Here is a 19,154-nt window from a genome sequence, read left to right as displayed (position 1 = left end):
GAGCACACAAGCATAGCTGTCACTGAGAATAATAATAATAATAACAACCACAACCACAACAGCGACAACAACAGGTGCCCTAAGAATTGTGCAACATCTTCCACAAGCAGAAGATGTACATTTATTTTGGCTGTTACGCTACCCTAAGAGCGAGGCTCCCATTTGCAGAATGGCTGTGGCACAAATAGGATGCCCCACTTGGATATTGCCACACAGAAGTATTATAAAAATATATAGATATATATCACACACAACAAATAATGTCTAACAATCCTAAACCAAAATGCAATATGAAAGTTCAAATAAAAACCTTCCATGTCAATAAAACCAACAAACGTACACATGCAACCCAAGAAGAAAAATTCAGGTTTCCCAATTCCCTCAATCTTAAGAATAGAATAAGACATCATTAATGAACATGCCACTGAGAATGGATGGGTCTTCAGGGCCTTTCTGCAGACCTGAAGTGTGGCAACTTTACAGAGATCATCTGGTAATGAATTTCAGAGTCAGGGACCCACATTGTTTAAATGTAAATAAATTGTGAAGAGCATTTTGCAATGTCAATCTGCCTTTCTCATTTTTCTTTTTAAAAATATTAATAAGAGATGTAGTTAAAGCAGCAGGCAGCCATATCACCCATTGCAAAGAATGCACACAATTGCAAAGAATTTATAGGAAAACAAATTCACATATATTCACACAGATATATATTCACATATATCTTGCGCAGGCCACCCAAAAAGTTTATATTCTTCTTTAATGCTGCTGCTGTAGTGAGTGTTTAACACCTTTTGGTTGCAAAAATGTAAGCCTGCATGTATACTTTTTAAAAAATGCAACAGGAGAAATGTTTCTAAACTGCAAAGACGTAGCTATAGAGCTACATTCAACATAGCGCTAAGGAGGTGACCGTTTCAGCAGCAACAGGATTTTTCCTTGCACAATAGAACACACATACCAATATATAACACAAATATGTTCCCCCAATGCAACACCAGATATGGGTACAGGATAAAGTGGGGGGAGGAGAAAGGGTGGAATCTCCCTGTGCTAGCACTAAACTTTACACTAGTGTGAAAGGTTCACTGAATACCAACCATAGAATTTGACTAAAATAACTAAAATATATCTATGGAACATGCATTGATAGCACCATGCTCACCACAAGAACATGCCACAACAATTTATGGTACAAATCCATTACAATTTCCAATGAATTCATATATTTACCAAGATTTGGATCAGCAGCCTGGCGTTTTTTGATCTTAGCTTCACAAATGGCAGAATAGTATGCGCATGTCATCTTGATCAGCCATGCTGCTCGCAGCAAGGGCACAGAATATTTTGCTAAGTAAGCAAAAACATCTTCCTTTTTACTGAGAATTGGGACCTGGGTTGACAAGAGGTAGAAAAAAAGAGTTAGCAGTGTAATCGAGGCAAAACTGTAAGATGAAAAGTTAGAAAACTTCACACTAAAAGACAGTTGAATGATACAACAGTTGAATGATACATTAAAAGGTCACATCTTTGAGATATTACAAAATCACATCCTTTTGGCTTCACTGCGCCGAGCGAAAAGAACCAGGGAGGAACAGATATTTTGTGAGCTCCATTTGTGCAGTCCCAGTAAACCAGTTTGTCTTATCATGTCAAGCCATAGTTTGGCTTATCATATCATGCAAGCAGGCCAGCTACAAGCCAATAAAGGAGAGGTGAAACATGAAGCTTCATAACTAATATAATTGCTTCAGCAACTTCAAAGTTTCAAAAGCACCCTTTTCTAGGTGGTGACACAGGAAGAATAGCTCCAGTTACAGATAGGTAGCCGTGTTGGTCTGCCATAGTCAAAACAAAATAAAAAAATTCCTTCCAGTAGCACCTTAAAGACCAACTAAGTTAGTTCTTGGTATGAGCTTTCGTGTGCATGCACACTTCTTCAGATACCTTCAGAGGAAGAATAGCATTATACTTGCAGGCCTGTCTGCCATGTTATTTCTTTCACACAAAAAACTGGGCTCATGTTCTACTCAACAGCTGAGTAGATTTTATTGTGGTGTTTCAAACATGAAAAAGAGAATGGCTCCCCCTATTCCGCTTCCAAAACTGTCATTATTCTCTCCCTTGTAATTTTGTCTAGAAGTCCTCACGTGCAATACAAAATGCATTCTCTCTACACTGCTAGGAAAAAAGGATTCATTTATATGAACCCATGCAAACAAGCCAACAGGCTGGTTCAGAGGTAACGCTAAATTGTTTGGTGTTATGAGACTGAGCCTAGAAAAGCCTAACGCTAAACTATGATGAAAAGATTTAAAATACACAGAGGGGGGAAACCTAACTGCAAGGCACCAATTTAATATAATAATTACTAGCTATATCTCACACCACCCCAACCACTCCCAAAAAAACCCAATACCCCTTCACTGATCAACATTTCCTTGATGTTCCAACACAGTGATGTGAGATTTTTTGAGATGCACCAGAATTCTGCATTAATGACAGTGTTGTGAGAGCTCAGTGGGTACATTTGCACTGCAGCCACTGAGCAACTCCTGACAGAGTAAAGAAAAACAGAGGTAATTCCCACTTCTCCCAACTACTTTTTTTTCAAAATCTATACAATATGACCTGTTCCCAATATGGTTGGCACAGTCTTAAATCACTTTTAATTTAATTGCCTCCCCTGTCTCAAATTTATGAAGCGCTCAAAATATTAATATGTACCTTTTTTGCTAGAATAGTCAGTGGTTTGTTTCCTGCTAAATCTGCAAACCAATTGTGAATTGCACTCTGGGAACGAGCAGTAACTAGCCAGTAATTGTCTTTGGCATTTACTTGCGGTTTCTTCTTTCCTGTATCCTGGAAAGTATTAAGTTTTAACTTCTCTTCTAATATGCTGCTAAAATAAGCTCCAATCTGATAGAGAGGGAGGGAATAAAAGAAACATACACAGTTAAGTATCTATTAAACACTGCCACATACAATATCCCTATCTGAAGAGATCTAGAATCAATGTTGTTTAAGCTATCAGCTTAGTAAGAAGGTATTCTAAATTCCCTGGTGCTGCAAGTCAGTTTTCATACTGCAAAGAGCTAAAGTGATAGCCCATTATCTTTTAAAGGTAAATGCTCTGTGCCTATAAAACAAAAAGCTATTAACTAAGAATGTGTGAAGTGTCTACCAAGGTAGACCCCAATACGTAACAGATACATAAAAAGTCCTGTTGAATCATAAGCAACATCCAAAATTCACAGTTTGGCAGTATCTTTATTAGGGCTATTATTTCCTCGCAGCTGTGCCAATGTGACTTCCTTTGATTTTTCTGCATTTTGCAGAATACCACCTTTAGCCATTCAGAAGCCAGATCTAAAAAGAGAGGGACAGGATTCTCTACCAGCTGAAGAAGGGACTTTTCAGGAGTTATTGGTCTCTAGCCACTAGATACTCCAACCTAGTGGAGAATTCTGGGGGACTTGAAAGCTTACTCAGCATTGTGTGATTTTGGCTAGCCCTAATGAAAGTATTGTCCAACTTTTGAAACATATTAGAGACACACTTGAGCATCAGTGTCTCTCTGTGGGTACGTTATCTCCAGGTTAGGCTTCTGTCCAGAAAAAGACTTAAATATGTATGTTAAATATATACATATTTAACGTGACTGCTTGAAGCATATGACATCTGGCTTCATTTGAATGCTTTACATATTTAAATTCACTGCTAAATCGGAGTCGTAATTAGCACATAGGATGAGCTGCACAAAGTCCCATCAACATACCCAGAAACCTCAACTTTGCCACTGTGGTAACCCCAAAGAATTAAGAGATACAAAATCAAGAGGAAAGGTAGCTTCTTTTGCTGAAATAGCACATATTTACTTACAAATCTGTAAACTTACAAGTTACACAGAACATCTGTCTACTGAAATAATGAATACCCACAACTACCTAATTAAGAAGAAGGAGGAGAAGAAGAGTTTGGATTTGATATCCCACTTTATCACTACCCGAAGGAGTCTCAAAGCGGCTAACATTCTCCTTTCCCTTCCTCCCCCACAACAAACACTCTGTGAGGTGAGCAAGGCTGAGAGACTTCAGAGAAGTGTGACTAGCCCAAGGTCACCCAGCAGCTGCATGTGGAGGAGCAGAGACGCGAACCCGGTTCCCCAGATTACGAGACTACCACTCTTAACCACTACACCACACATTATTACTACTAATATTAATTCAATTTATGAATCACCTTATACGAAGACATCTCAAGACTATTAACAATGTATATATTTGCCATCAGCACATAATAAATACAAAAATCACATAAAATGCCTAGGATTTTATGGTCCAATCCAGTAAACACATGAACGAAAGCATACCCTAATGTACAAATATCTTCTCGCACAACCATGGCACGATCACTAGAAATAAATCTACACATTGAAGCCATTCCCAAGAGCAGTAATGTACACATTCAAATGTGTGGCACTGCAAAACAAAAGTTTTTGCCTTGTGTCTGAATGTGATCATAGGAGCAACTGTGAAGGAAAACACATGAAATTACTACACTGTCATAAAGGAAAGTACTTTTGCAACAAACCTCAATCCCGACCTTACCTTTGAAGGGTTAATGACAATGTTCCTAGCAGAGCCATGCTCATCTCCAGAGAAGGCTGGCTGGTTACTGAAACCTTGCTTTACATTCACAGCTGTAAGTTCATCCTACAAAGAGAGAGTTTTTGTTAAGTATTTTGAGCTGTGGGTTGAAGTTTTAATTACTTTGCTCAATGCCTTTTTGAAGGAATTAAAATTCCTCATGCATTTTATATACCACAAAATGTCATGCTGAAACAGTAATGCATTCCCTCTATACACCATAGTCTTTCACATCAGTGTATTTTGGGATAACACTAGTCTTTTATCTGCAGGAAATTGCTTACCAGGCCGAATGTTATCAAGGCTTAATCTCCTACACATTCACTTTCATCATCAAAGGATAGCATTTTCCAGGATACACAGAGACAAACACTGACTTTTTAATGTTCTGCCACCATCTTACACACGTCTATGTATGTCAGCCAATAGAATTTGGATACCTTAAAGGCTTTCGGGGTTGGAAGTGGAAGAGGCTTAACAGCTGTTTCCTAAATTAGAGACAAGATGCTAGTCCCTCTTTCTCAACCTCACACACAAACACAAAGGCACAACAACAACACTAAGTGTCGGATTAGCTACAATGCCCCCTGTATACACATGGCTGCTGTAACATTTAAAATTCATCTTATCCCAGGCCACTAGACCACTAGACAAAGCTGCCACCTGACCCATACATTGTTGACATGCAGCACTTGCAAAGACTGACCTAAACCTAGAGAATCTTTCAACTAGTAGATCGCTAGGAAAACTGCCATAGCCGGCCTCCTGGGTGTCCCAGTGTCAATCTGCATATTACCGGTAGTTTAACCTTAGGTCTTTTTGTGTGCATGCAACTATTTTAATTTTAATCCATAAGCTGTTATTGTATATTATTTTAAATGTCTATTTCACTCTTGTGAAAGCAGTCTCAGTTGTGCTTCTTGAACTGGTCTTTGACCATAATAATAAATTATTATTATTATTACTGGGACTGCACTTGGAAAACTGTACAGACTTCTGGTTGCTAAACCAGGGCAAGGATTCTGAAGAGATGGGGAAATACTCACAAAACGACAACCAAAAAATGATCGAGGGGCTAGAGCAGCTCACCTATGAGGAAAGGTTGCAACCTTGGGAGATTTTTAGTTTGTAAAAACGGTGAGTAAGAGGGAGGGGATATGATAGGGGTGTATAAAATTACACACTTGTATTTGCACAACTGCAGTGCAGTGCTTAAGCAATAAGAACAACTTGGTCCCACTTGTACGTGACCCAGCCAAATACAAGTGTGACAGACAGCCACCGTAACATCAACTCTCTCTCCAAAAAGACCAAAAAACAGTGAGTGACAGCACAGCAGAGGATGGGATCAGCCTGCAATGTACTGGAGTTAGATAAAGATATATCTGTGACCCATGGGAAACCTAGCAAGAATCTTTGGAATATTGAGGTGTAACTGTGAAGCCTGCATCAGTGGGGAAATGCTCCCGTTAAGTTTATTTCAAATGGTTTAAGCTTCCCTTCACCCCCATCCCAATTCCTACAGCATGACTCAGATTCTAACAAGCACCCTACCATGGAAACTGACAGGCAAGGAGTTTACATAATGTCAAGCTCAGTTAAATGAAGTATAAAGTTGAGTACGCTGTCATTTGACTTGACTTGACTTCCAAGCACTCTCCTACTGAAGACACACAGGGCGACAGAATGGAATTGTCGCTTTCAAAGCAATGCACTCCGTGTGACATACTACACTGGGTTTTGCCGGGTTATCAGGTTAGCTTTTCAAAGTGTCAACTGGGGCCACTAAAGCCTAATCACGTTGTAGATTTGTGTATGTGTGCGTGCTTTATGACAGCACTTCAGCACCTGCGTACTACTGGTTTTTTAAACACAGTATAGCTAGTAATAGTAAACATATAGCACAAGTAATAGTAAAGATAGATGCTTGTTGTGACTTTATAATTTGTTTAGAAATCTAAAGGGACTGCGTAACAATTTTGACACTTTCAAATTGAAGTGCTCACAACATTGCAACTTTATATCCCTACACTTTTTTTTAAACTGCACACGCTGATAAATGCTTATTTAGTCTATTGAGAGAACCATTAATGTTTCCCAGCTTTGGGAAACAAATTTTACCCAAAGTGTCAACCTGGGAACCACATTTTATCTAAGACAGGGATGGAGAAACTCAAAGCAGCTTACGACAGGAATAGAACAATTCCGGGTTAGCGCGAACTGGTTAATGGCGGATTCCCTCCGAGCTCCGGAGGGAATCGGCTCCGCTGGAGAAGGGTTCTACCGCGACGGCGATGCGGGGACCCTCAGAAACCGCAGGCGCTGAAGCCTGCGGACTTGGTGACTCGGCGGGCACCTAAAGCGCCCCCCCGACCCACGAAGAGCCTTTTTAAAGGCTGCGGAGAGGGTACGGGGAGCGGCGTGGTGCTGTGAGTGGACCGCTACTGCAGTGGAGCGAAGCCGCGAGCCATGGCCGGAGACCGCTGACTTTCTTCCCTGAAATTCGGACTTTAATTAATCCGTGAGTAAAATGGAATTTGGACTTTAAAATTTCTACCTTTGAATTCGGTACGATCGGGGGATGTGCTAAAGGGAAGTCCGCACCCCCCTGCTTACAGAAGATTTAAAGCAAGGATCGGAGAACTAAGGTGGAGAGTTTTTTCTTTTTGGTGTTTTTTAAAAGATAATATTTTCATGAATTTGACAGAAGAAGATTTGTGCTGGAGAGTAAGAGTGGAATTTTAGAAGCCTTTGTCTAAACCCCCCCCAGACCCGGGAGTGTCCTGTATGTGAGCTGGAGAAAAAGGAACAATGAGTTTGACAGCTGTCAAAGGAGCTGTCAAACGGGCAGTGAAAGTTAAAAATCTTATTATTTAACACCTTTCTGGACTAAATTTGTTATATTTGAATTAAACTGGTTGGGAACAAAGTAGTGAAATAACAAAGTAACGGACTGTTGGGAAAGACTATTAAGTAACCAGAATCCCCCTAGGGGAAACATTGAAACACTACAATGGCTGCAGATGGAAAACTACAGGCAGAGATAGACAGAATGTTTTTTCTCGTGGGAAAGTTGCAGGAGCAGACTACGGCTATGAATAAACAACTTATAACCTTGAACTCTAAAATAAGTGACTCTGCTGAATGCACAATGGATTTGACCGGGAAAAAATCTGCAGCTGAATTAGAAGAGATAACTTCGGAACAGGAGGAGAGGGAACAAGGGCCAGTACAGATGGAGAGTACCAACCAGAAGCCTACATTGTCAGAACATAAAGAAGAAGACCTTTGGATTATAAATCTGCGAAAGATGCGAAAGAGGAGGGAGGAAGCCCCTGGAACACTTGGAATATTTGAATTTAAAAGAAGCAAGAAATATGATTGGGGCTTCCTCTTTGAGTATGGAAGATTAGCTGACCTTTCGCAGCAGCTGGTACCAAGTACTTTGGACGGAAGAAAATCTGATGAGACTGAGCTAGAACTCCTTCAAGACCCGATGACCAACAAAGAGGGCTACCAACAAAATCGGCAGAGAGAGACTGACAGAGATTTAAAGGCCTCAGATGTGAGGAATCCAGGCTAAAAACTGTTTTTGTGGACATGGGGACATTGGAAAGGGACAGAAACCGGGGCGGGGGGGGGAAGAATTTTTTTTTAAAAAAAAAATGTTTATGACCTTTGTGTTTGATTATTATGACCTATTTTTAAGATAAAAGGGAAATTCGTGGAAGGAATTTGAGTCGACCTTAGAAAAGGATTTAATATTTATAAGAAAATTGGATAAGTAAAATTTGGCCAAGTAATAAGAATTAAGTATTTCTTAAAAAAAATATATATATAATAATAATATGTAAAGGATGAGAGATATGAACTTGCTGAGCTAATTTAATTGAATTAGGATGTATGAAGGGGGGGTGGGGGGAGGTCAAGAACTGGGGTTAGGAAAGTAAGGATATGAAACTTTATATGTGTTGTCTTTGTCTGTGTGTGTGTGTGTCTGTGTATATAAAATGTGAAAACTCAATAAAAATTTTATAAAAAAAAAGAACAATACACAATGATAAAAACAAACAGTATCTTAAGGAACAAAAGAGTAAAAAGGCAATGACCACATAAAACTAATCCCAAGGTACGGATATCTTTCCTAGGGAAGAAAATGTGGTTCCTTTCCTTTGGAGTCTGCTAAAGATCCCAGGATCCACATTTCTGATAGCTGGAGGAGCTGGACCAGGGTCTCAGAAGATGAACCAAGTTGTTGGGCATGCCCTCATATAATTAATTACGTTATTGAGACCAGTGTTAGAAACTGAGATATGAAAGCTGGAGCTAAATGGCACCTTAAACCTAGGTTATGGGCACAACAACTGTTAAGTTGTGGGTTGACATAGCAGACGACACAGCGATTTCTCCAAGTAGCTCTTTATTTTGTAAGCTGGAATAGAACTGACTGCAAACAGCTCAGCCAGCCTGCTTTTATAGGCAGCCGGCTGTCAACATTGTAGCAACAACAGCCCAGCGTTTCCCGCCTAAAATAACTGACGTGGACCTGAGTGAAAACTATCTACAGACCTGAGTGAAATCTATATACAGTATCCCCCTGCTGGCCCAGGGTGAAACTTCACTACATAACACCCCTCCCCACCGAGATAAGGCGTTAGTTACAATCGTAATGGTTTCCTTATATACAGCACTACGCGTAATGGTTCAATTAGGTACAAAAGCATATCGGTTACATTTCCCATACTTAGACCAACAGTGATACATGTCCAACAACATAGTCCTTTAAATAAGTTGGGCACTTGGAAACTCTGTCAGACCGTTGGGGACTGGTAGCCAAGTCCAGAGGGCCACACAGTTCTTGCTGAGGCTGTGGTGCGACCCTAGGTGGCGTTGGAACCAACTCCCCTGGATCCGCTGCTGTGGGTGGAGCCTCCGCAAGTGGAGTGGTCTGAGTCTGTGGTAAGTCTGGCAGACCCTCTGAAGCGGCTTGGTTCGGCTCCACGCTGGCAGTTTGCGAGGGAGGTGTAGGTGGGGCCTCGCCATCTGTACGTGTCTCTTCTGGAGCCGCAAGCGCAGTTGGGGGCACCTCGGTAGTGTCCAAGTCCCCAACCCTGCGCCTAAGCTGGTCTATGTGCCGTCGCCACAAGCGTTCGTCTTCGAGTGCCACCTGGTACGAGCGAGGTCCAGTGACTCCCACTACTGTGGCTGGCACCCAAGGAATGTCCCCCACATAGTTCCGGGCAAAGACCTGGTTTCCTGGGACAAATGACCGTGGCGCGTTGGCACAGCCTGGTGGTTCAGCCACGGCAAAGTCTGGGTGTAGCCGGTCGAGCGGTGACCTGAGGCGGCGGCCCATAAGCAGTTCAGCAGGACTCCGCCCTGTGGCCGCATGAGGGGTGATGTGTTGCACGAACAAGTATTTGGCGACCCGCTCATGCCAGTCTCCCCGGTCCAGGCGCGCCAGTGCCTCTTTTGCCGAGCGCACCATTCTTTCCGCTTGCCCGTTGCTGGATGGATGAAAGGGTGCCGTTAGGGCATGGCGGATGCCCAGTCCCAAAAGATACCGCTCAAACGTGCCTGACGTGAACTGCGGTCCGTTGTCAGAGACAAGGACATCAGGACACCCATGCGTTGCAAACAGGCCTCGCAGCACCCGGATGACGGCTTCGGTAGTAGTGGAGGGCATCAGGGCGACCTCCAGCCATTTGGAATAGGCGTCCACCACTACCATAAAGGTCCGGTCGTGAAAGGGGCCAGCCAGATCGATGTGCACCCTCGACCAGGGTGTCTCCCAGGTGTGTCCCTTAGCTGCCGGTGGTGCAGGCCTTGACTCTTGGCACGCTTGACAGGCGGACACCCAGGCAGTGATGGCATCGTCCATATTAGGCCACCAGACGTAACACCGAGCCAACACCTTCATTTTGACAATTCCTGGGTGGCCAACGTGCAGAGCCTCCAGGACGCGCTGACGGAGTCCCTGGGGAATCACGACGTGGTCTCCCCACAGCAGACAGCCGCGATGAGCTGAGAGTTCATGTTGTCTGGTTGCGAAGGGCTGGTACTCCGATGCAAAAGGCCCTTGTGACCACCCCCTCCACACCCAGTTGAGCACCCGGCTGATGGTGCGATCCTGGGCAGACGCGGAGGCCACAGTGGCAGCTGATACAGGCGCTGCCGGAAGATCCTCAATCAGAAGGAGCGATGAAGCTGGAGCCGGGTCTTCCACAAATGCCGGAAGAGGGCAACGGCTGAGGGCGTCGGCATGGCCCATCGATTTCCCGGGCGATGGATGAGCCGGTAGTGGTAGGCAGCCAGGAAAACAGTCCATCGCAGCATGCGTGGCGAGAGGACCGGTGGAGTTGGACGATCACCGGCGAGGAGGCCCAGGAGTGGCTTGTGGTCAGTGATGAGGTCAAAAGTCCTGCCATAGAGGTATTCGTGGAACCTCTTCACTCCAGCCACAAGTGCCAGTGCCTCCTTGTCGAGCTGGCTGTAATTCCGCTCCGTCGGAGATAGCGTCCTGGAAAAGTAGGCGAGCGGTGCTTCTCTTCCGTCTGGAAAACGGTGACTAAGGACAGCACCGATGCCAAAAGGTGAGGCGGCAAGGACCAGCGGCCTGGATTCACTGTACTGTACCAGCACACTGTCTGATGAAAGGAGAGCCTTGACCGCGTTGAAGGCCGCCGTCTCCCGATGACCCCAGGCCCAAGGCGTCTTTGTGCTAAGGAGTCGGTGAAGAGGCTCAGCCACTGTGGCTTTGTGGGGCAGGAACATGTTATAAAAGTTCAGCAGCCCCAGGAACGCCTGCAACTCCGTCTTGTTCTTTGGGGTGGGGGCCTGCTGGATAGCGCGGATCTTGGATGTGGTCGGGTGAAGGCCGGAGGCATCGATAAGATAGCCCAGGAACTCTACCTGTGGAACGGCGATCTGGCACTTTTCCCTCTTTACCTTGAGCCCAGCCTCTTGGAACCTGGTCAGCACGGCACGGAGGCGCTCGAACAGCTGCTGGTGTGAGTCTGCAGACACCGAGACGTCATCAAAATATGGTACCATGCCCGGAAGCCCTTGCAGGAGACGCTCCATAAGGCTTTGGAAGATGCCAGGAGCCACACTCACCCCGAACTGCAACCGGCGGCAACGGAATGCCCCCCGGTGGGTGACGATCGTCTGGGCTTCAGCAGTGGCATCATCGACGGGCAGTTGTTGATAGGCTTGGGCAAGGTCCAGCTTAGCGAAGACCTTACCCTCACCCAGGGAATGCAGCAGGTGTTGGACAACAGGAACCGGATAAGCGTGCTGCTGAAGCGCCTTGTTGATCGTGCACTTGTAGTCAGCGCAGATTCTCACTGACCCATCTGGCTTGACAGGCGTGACGATGGGGGTTTCCCACTTGGCGTGGTCAACCGGCTCCAAAACTCCTTGGGCGATCAGTTTGTCCAGTTGTTCGTCCACCTTAGCCTTGAGAGCAAAGGGAACCCGGCGTGGCTTTAGCTTGATGGGGGCGACTTGTGGATCAAGGCTAAAGGAGATGGGCGTACCTGTATATTGCCCCAAGGTGCCGTCGAAAACCTCGGCAAAGTCTTTGACCAGACCCTCAGTCTCTGCGTTAGAGATGCAGTTGATGCCGGTGACTTCCAGGCCAAGGGCATCAAACCAGTCTAGCCCTAGGAGGCTTGGCCGCTGACCTTCGACCACCACCAACCGGAGCAGGCCCGAAAAATCCTTGAAGGCGATCCGGAACCGGCCAACGCCTACCACGGGAATGTCGTTTCCCTGGTAGTCTCTCAGGTGTATGCGGTGAGAGTCGAGTTGCCTTTTGGACACTCTGGGTACCAGTCTTTTGATGGTGCTCCATGACACGATGGACAGGGCAGACCCGGTGTCGATCTCCATGTCACATGGAGCTCCTTCAATGAGCACCGTGACGTTCAGCTTGCGTCGCGTAGGCGAGTCGGTTTGGCCAATCGTGGTTCCAGACGGGCAGCGGCAGTTGGTGAGAGCGAAACAACTTTCCTTGGCAGACTGGAGTGAAGACTTGGACTTGCGAGTCGATGAAGGGGGGGTGTCAGACGGAGCCGATCGGCAGACCTTAGCGATGTGGCCCCTTCTGGAACACTTCCTACAGATGGCGTCTCTGAATCGACACTTGGCACGGGAATGGTTGCCTCCGCAGCCGACACATTCCGGTTGGCCCTTGGACTTCTGTTGGAACTTCCTGCGCTCCCGCTTTGTCTGGTGCACGTCATCGTCTTCACTGGAGGATGCCTCATCACTGCTGGCCTCTTCATGATGCACCGGAACTGGCTCCCTAGCAAGACGCGGGCTGCTGGACTTGCGGATCTCCTGGGCGGAGCGTTCAGCAGCTTCTGAGGCCACAGCCTCCTCAATGGCTTTCTGTAGCGTGAGGTCTGGCTTGGCAAGGAGACGCCGTTGCAGATGGATGTCCCGGACCCCGCAGACGATTCGATCCATCAGGGCATCGTCTAAGTCTCGGAACTCACAGTGCATTGCAGCCTGTCGCAGGGCGGTGGTGTAGTTGTTGATTGACTCCCCCTCTGCCTGGTTCCGGTGGTAGAACGCATGGCGGGCAGCAATCTTGGACGGCTTTGGTGCGTAGTGGTTGCGGAGCTTCTCTTGGATCGTGTCCCATGGTGTTGCCTGGACTGCTTCAGGCGCAACCAATGCTCGGGCCGTCTCAAACACCTCAGGCCCACAGAGGCTGAGGAAAAGGCCCCGCTTCCGATCCTTTGATACTGCTGTCAGCTCGTTGGCTTGGAGGTAGCAGTCAAACCGAGCGAGGTAGGAGTCCCATGATTCAGAGGCTGGCGCAAACGGCGGTAGAGGCACAAGTGAAGCCATGATTCCGATGCCGGCGTAAAGGGCGATGGATGGAACACAGTGCTCTTAGCCAGAACAGTCAGCTCTGAATTGGTTCTGTCCAGTGATTTCACTCAGTGATTTCGCTCTGTGATTCAGCTCAGTGATTCAGCTCAGTTCAGAGGCTGGCCGCATCTGGCTGTGCTCTGATGTCCATCGATCCCATCCTCGTCGCCAGTGTTAAGTTGTGGGTTGACATAGCAGACGACACAGCGATTTCTCCAAGTAGCTCTTTATTTTGTAAGCTGGAATAGAACTGACTGCAAACAGCTCAGCCGGCCTGCTTTTATAGGCAGCCGGCTGTCAACATTGTAGCAACAACAGCCCAGTGTTTCCCGCCTAAAATAACTGACGTGGACCTGAGTGAAAACTATCTACAGACCTGAGTGAAATCTATATACAGTATCCCCCTGCTGGCCCAGGGTGAAACTTCACTACATAACAACAACGAAATGTCTAGACACACGTTTTTATAACAGGAATACAGAGTTGAAAATGAATGAACTGCAGCTAAAATATTATGTTCGTTTTCCACATGGTCTGGTCCTTCCCCTGCCCACCCCCCTAATATTCTTAAGAGGGTCCTTTCTCCAGACTTCAGAGAGTAGCTGGAAGAGGGGAGGCAGAAAAAGGTCCTCCTCTCCTTCCACTCTGCAGTTTTAATCTGAAACCTTAGGCGCAGAACTGTGCCCAGAGCTCAGAAGATGCTTGCACTAATGGAATTCCCTGTCACAAAATGCGCCTAGAACAATGGGAGTTTCGGACACTGAGACACAATGCAAAAGGGATTTGTTTGATTTCGTCAGACTCAAAACCTACTCCTTTTGCATTTTTACTGCTGAGTAATATTCTGTATAGGGACGCGGGTGGTGCTGTGGGTAAAACCTCAGCGCCTAGGACTTGCCGATCACATGGTCGGCGGTTCGAATCCCCGCGGCGGGGTGCGCTCCCGTCGTTCGGTCCCAGCGCCTGCCAACCTAGCAGTTCGAAAGCACCCCTGGGTGCAAGTAGATAAATAGGGACCGCTTACCAGCGGGAAGGTAAACGGCGTTCCGTGTGCTGCGCTGGCTCGCCAGATGCAGCTTGTCACGCTGGCCACGGAAGTGTCTGACCCGGAAGTGTCTGCGGACAGCGCTGGCTCCCGGCCTATAGAGTGAGATGAGCGCACAACCCTAGAGTCTGGCAAGACTGGCCCGTACGGGCAGGGGTACCTTTACCTTTACCTTTAATATTCTGTATTAACAACTCCTTGAAAAATACTTCCATTTACATTATTAAATCAAATAAAGAACCTGGGACAAAAGAAGTATTTCTTCACTTGCTGCAGAATATTTTCATTCTATAATCTATATCAGGGTGGGGAACCTTTTCCATTCTAAGGGCTGTATTCTTTTATGGACAATTTAAATAAGCATTTGTCTTTCCCTATAGATCCAACCACAGGACTCCAATGACTCCTAAACCAGCACCACACAAGCCAGCTTTTTAGACTACATAGTGTTGTCATCTCAGGTCAATACAAAAGCCACTTTGTACCATCTCATTTTATTTGCTTAAAACCAGTGGTCATCACAAAGCATCTCTCATTAAAACAAGAAGATCATTTAAAATGCCAAACATTACAGAATATTGCCACATGCTAGATAAAGGCACAAATCTAGTTCAATCTTGTATCAAATTATGGCCTAGATATGGTCAAGCAGTTGTGCTTGCCTTATTTTCTGAGTGCAAGTCCCTGTTGCAAATAATGCTGTCATAAGTAACATACTTATCTTGGTTTGAAAGACAAATCATTTTGGAATTGAAAATAATAAGTTTCGCCTCTTAAAGTGTACCTGAATGTGCATGGGTGAGATATAAGATGTGGAAAAGACAAAACATGACATGGATTTCATTCCAAAGGATGCTGGTGAAACCGAGGCTTTGTGGTTTTGGATATGAATCCTACTGCTGCAAATTAGGATAAAATACATGATTTTTAAAAAATGCACCCAAAGGCTAGATCCACAAGGGAAGAGAGCTAAGCCTTCTTTAGGCACTATAACCCAAAGATGGATGCTTCCACACAGATCTGTGAGACCCTCCAGACATTGCACATGTTGCCAAAAAACTTCTGCAGCCAGGAGCCATGAGTGCGAATGGAGGCTCCCTGCATAGCCAGGAATCCTAATCTTCTGAATCAGAAGACAGGGTGGAAAATAAATAAGGCTTTGTGGTTCTTCAGAAATGCTCTCTATATGTGGATAGAAATAAAAGGGTGCCAGCAAACATCCCTGTCTTAACCTCTGTGGAGATGGAGTTTCCATTTGTCAAATTAAAAGCATTAACTTACCCTAACTCAAAACCGCATTTGTTTTTTCCCCAGATTCAAAGGTCAAATATTGAAGTTAGCAAATGTGGCAAATTTTGTTCCACTAGGGCAAATCTCCATCCACTAGGGAAAGGTTGATGAGGCATCTGTTTTCTAGTTTTAACATATTTGGATATCAAATGGTACAGCAGAGAACACTGGCCAAGGCCGTTTCCCCCTTTTCGAAATGTTGATGATTTTTCTATGTCAACATAAGAAGCTTCCTTATACTGAGTCAGACCATAGTTCCATTTAGCTCATTATCTAACCTAAGTAGCAGTGTCTGTCCTGGGGGTGTCCCAGGCCTAAGCTGGGTACTGAACCAGGGACAAACAGGGCAGATTCTCCACAACCTGGTTTTGACCTGCCCAATTTTCCTGTTCAAGAAGAAAGCAGTTATAGATTTTAAGAACAGACATCCAAAATACTAACTGATGTGTAATTTTTAGGATCTTTGCTGCAGCCTATTTGAAGGGGATTTATATCCGATTCCCAGCCTCTGGGAAATTTACTTCTTTATGGCAGAACAATTTAGCCAGCCCTGTATGCCATCAGCGACCATGACATTGTGTCCTTTGGGAGGCAATTGGAGACAATGTGATCCATCAAAGAAATTATAACAGGTATTCCTGAATCTGTAGAGAGGTGAAAAGAGACTGACAAGGCCACACTGGTACTCAGGAAAAGATACAGTACAGCAATACCATATCCAGCAGGGAAGATGAAAGATAACTGGTGTAGTCATCTATAGCTCCAAGCTAAAATCCCTCCAGTGTATTTTTAAATGTCCTAAAACCAATTGTAGGAAACGCTTATACTCTCAAGCAGGCCCTGGGAATATCTTATAGAGAGCATCCCCAACTTAAGAGAAAAATTCAACAGACGACAAAAGTTGACTGATGGGGGGCACACTGAGGATTCAAGCCGTGCAACTAACTCTAGCAAGAATTTTTTGTAGTGTATTCCAACACTAAGAACAAAAAGAATGTAAGAAGAGCCTGCTGGATCAGCCCCCAGCATCCTGTTCTCACGGTGGCTAACCAGATGTTGGTGGGGAAACTGCAAACAGGATCCGAGCACAAAAGCGCCTTCCTGTCCTGTGGTTTCCAGCAACCGGTATTCTGAGGAATTGCTGCCTCCCATTGCGTAGGCAAAACATAGCCATCAGGGTTAACTTGTCCTCCATGAATTTGTCTAACCCTCTTTTAAAACCACCTAGGTTGATGGCCATCACTGTCCCCTGTGTAAGCGAGTTCCATAGCTTAACTACTCACTACACAAAGAAATACTTTTTCTTTTAGCTGTTTGCAATCTTCCAATGTCCAGCGTCATTGGATGTCCATGAGTTCTTATGTTATGAGAGAGGGAGAAGAAACTTTTCTCTACCCACTTTCTGACTCAACCACAATCGATATACCATCAAGGACTTCTTCCTCAATATAAAGCTGTCACCTAATAACAATGCCCATTGCCAATTTACATCAGCCAAACAGGACATTCCACATTTAAGTCAGATATTTGAAACTTAGGAAGCAATTCAGTCTTTTAAGTTTTGAACAGAATGATTTTAAAGGATAATTAGAAGAGTTTGGATTTGATATCCCGCTTTATCACTACCCTAAGGAATCTCAAAGCAGCTAACAATCTCCTTTCTCTTCCTCCCCCACAACAAACACTCTGTGAGGTGAGTGAGGCTCATTACCAGCCTAATTTTTCCAGAAGTTTACTAAGAAGACGACATTGTCTTCTGAGTGGTAACATAGTCCCAACCATGACCCTTTACTGCTTCAGTATTTGGATGTTCTGTATTCCCATTATTTTGAGGACCTACCTTGTTGACTGGGTTAATGCTCCAAAGTACTTCTCCTAAAGTGCATGTATGCCCACCAACTGCTTAGCTACTGTTAAGTAACTGGGAGTGGGCTGCAATGTTGCGGACTCCCTTCGTCTAACCATGGCACCAGTGGTGATGTGGGCTGTTCTTAGGACTAGCCAGGGCTCCCACTTAGTCTAGCATCTGAATCCACACTGGTGTCTTTTCCTAGCTCACAGTTTACAAGAGGCTTAAAAAATGTTTTTTCACTCCTTTCTGTGCTGCTTCAGTGATGTCTTGAGTGACATAGCGCAGCAAAGCATCTGGATAGCAACACTTCCTCGAAGCACTGTTGCATGGAAGAGGACTGACGTGGCATAGCCTGAACCATGTCAGTTTATAAAGATAGAGGTGCTGGGGAGCTTTTCCTCCGTCCTACAGGGTTTCACATTAAACAACCTATTTAATTTAGCACAGAAGCATTGGCAGACAACTAGAGCAAGTCTGAATTCAGTATTCCACATATGTAGCCCAATCCAAGGTGCAGTTACTCACAGTAAGCGCTACTGAATTCAAAGGGACTTACTCATTGGTAAGAGATTTGGAACTGCAGCCAGTTTTCTAAGGAGGTGGTTATTTTATAGTTGCGAATCTTGACTTTGTACTGATTTATTCCATCACATGGAGTACTGAGCAGAGATATTCTAAGATCCGGGGGCAGCTCCACAGTGAACCCTGCGGGGGATGACCTCATGCGTTGGAGCAACAGCTTTCTCAGCAGACTCCCATGATTCTTCAAATTAGTTTCACACATGCTACCATAACCCCTCCATCGGCAGTGACCGTCCACAAACTGAACACATTTTTACATTCAGGAGATGCTTCAGTTGCTATAATGTTATTTTAACTAGTATGTACTTATAACAATGATGTTTTAACAAAAAGCTATGTACAGAATGTCAGGTCACTAGCATTATTTGTCTGATTTCAGCAGCAAGTAACAAAAGTTCAGTTTGTTTCACAACTTATACACACCTGAACCAGTTCTATTTCTATTAGCAGTGGAACATATAAATATTCACGACCACAACATGCGATAAGCATATACCATTCTTAAAAATATGTGGTTCAATGTATATAGGAAATGGAACACATTTTAATTATTAACCATATGGGCCCTTGTTGTTTGGGAAGTTGCTGCTACTGCAAACAGAAATTGAAATTGAAATTAAAGTCACTAATTATATCACATTCCAAAGATGACACGGTCTTGCACAGGTCATCAGGTGTGCATTGATTTGGTGTTGTTTTTTTACTCTTGTCAAAATGATTATGGAAAAATGAACATAAACATCCCACTTATCTACCCACTTTGAAATTGTTTTGATTGAAAAGCAGGCTAAAACACACATAAATACCCCAAGAAATCACAGAAACCTATGAAAGAAATGTGTGTTTTTTAAAT

At 44.7% G+C, this 19,154-nt stretch overlaps 1 protein-coding gene across 1 annotated transcript in view; it reads right to left on the bottom strand.

Moving 5' to 3' along the window:
* The window catches only part of MED12L (mediator complex subunit 12L), a 180,916-nt gene that overhangs the window by 156,757 nt on the left and 5,005 nt on the right, over positions 1 to 19,154 (bottom strand). Inside the window, exons 3-5 of the mRNA XM_079977534.1 lie at positions 4,611 to 4,715; positions 2,728 to 2,919; positions 1,234 to 1,393 (exon numbers count right to left, since the gene is read on the bottom strand). Coding sequence (XP_079833660.1) covers positions 1,234 to 1,393; positions 2,728 to 2,919; positions 4,611 to 4,715 — 457 coding nt within the window. The remainder of the gene's footprint in view (positions 1 to 1,233; positions 1,394 to 2,727; positions 2,920 to 4,610; positions 4,716 to 19,154) is intronic.

This window comes from Podarcis cretensis, assembly GCF_951804945.1.
Source record: "Podarcis cretensis genome assembly, chromosome: 5".
NCBI classification, from domain to species: domain Eukaryota; kingdom Metazoa; phylum Chordata; class Lepidosauria; order Squamata; family Lacertidae; genus Podarcis; species Podarcis cretensis.
This window is presented reverse-complemented; position numbering and strand designations above follow the sequence as displayed.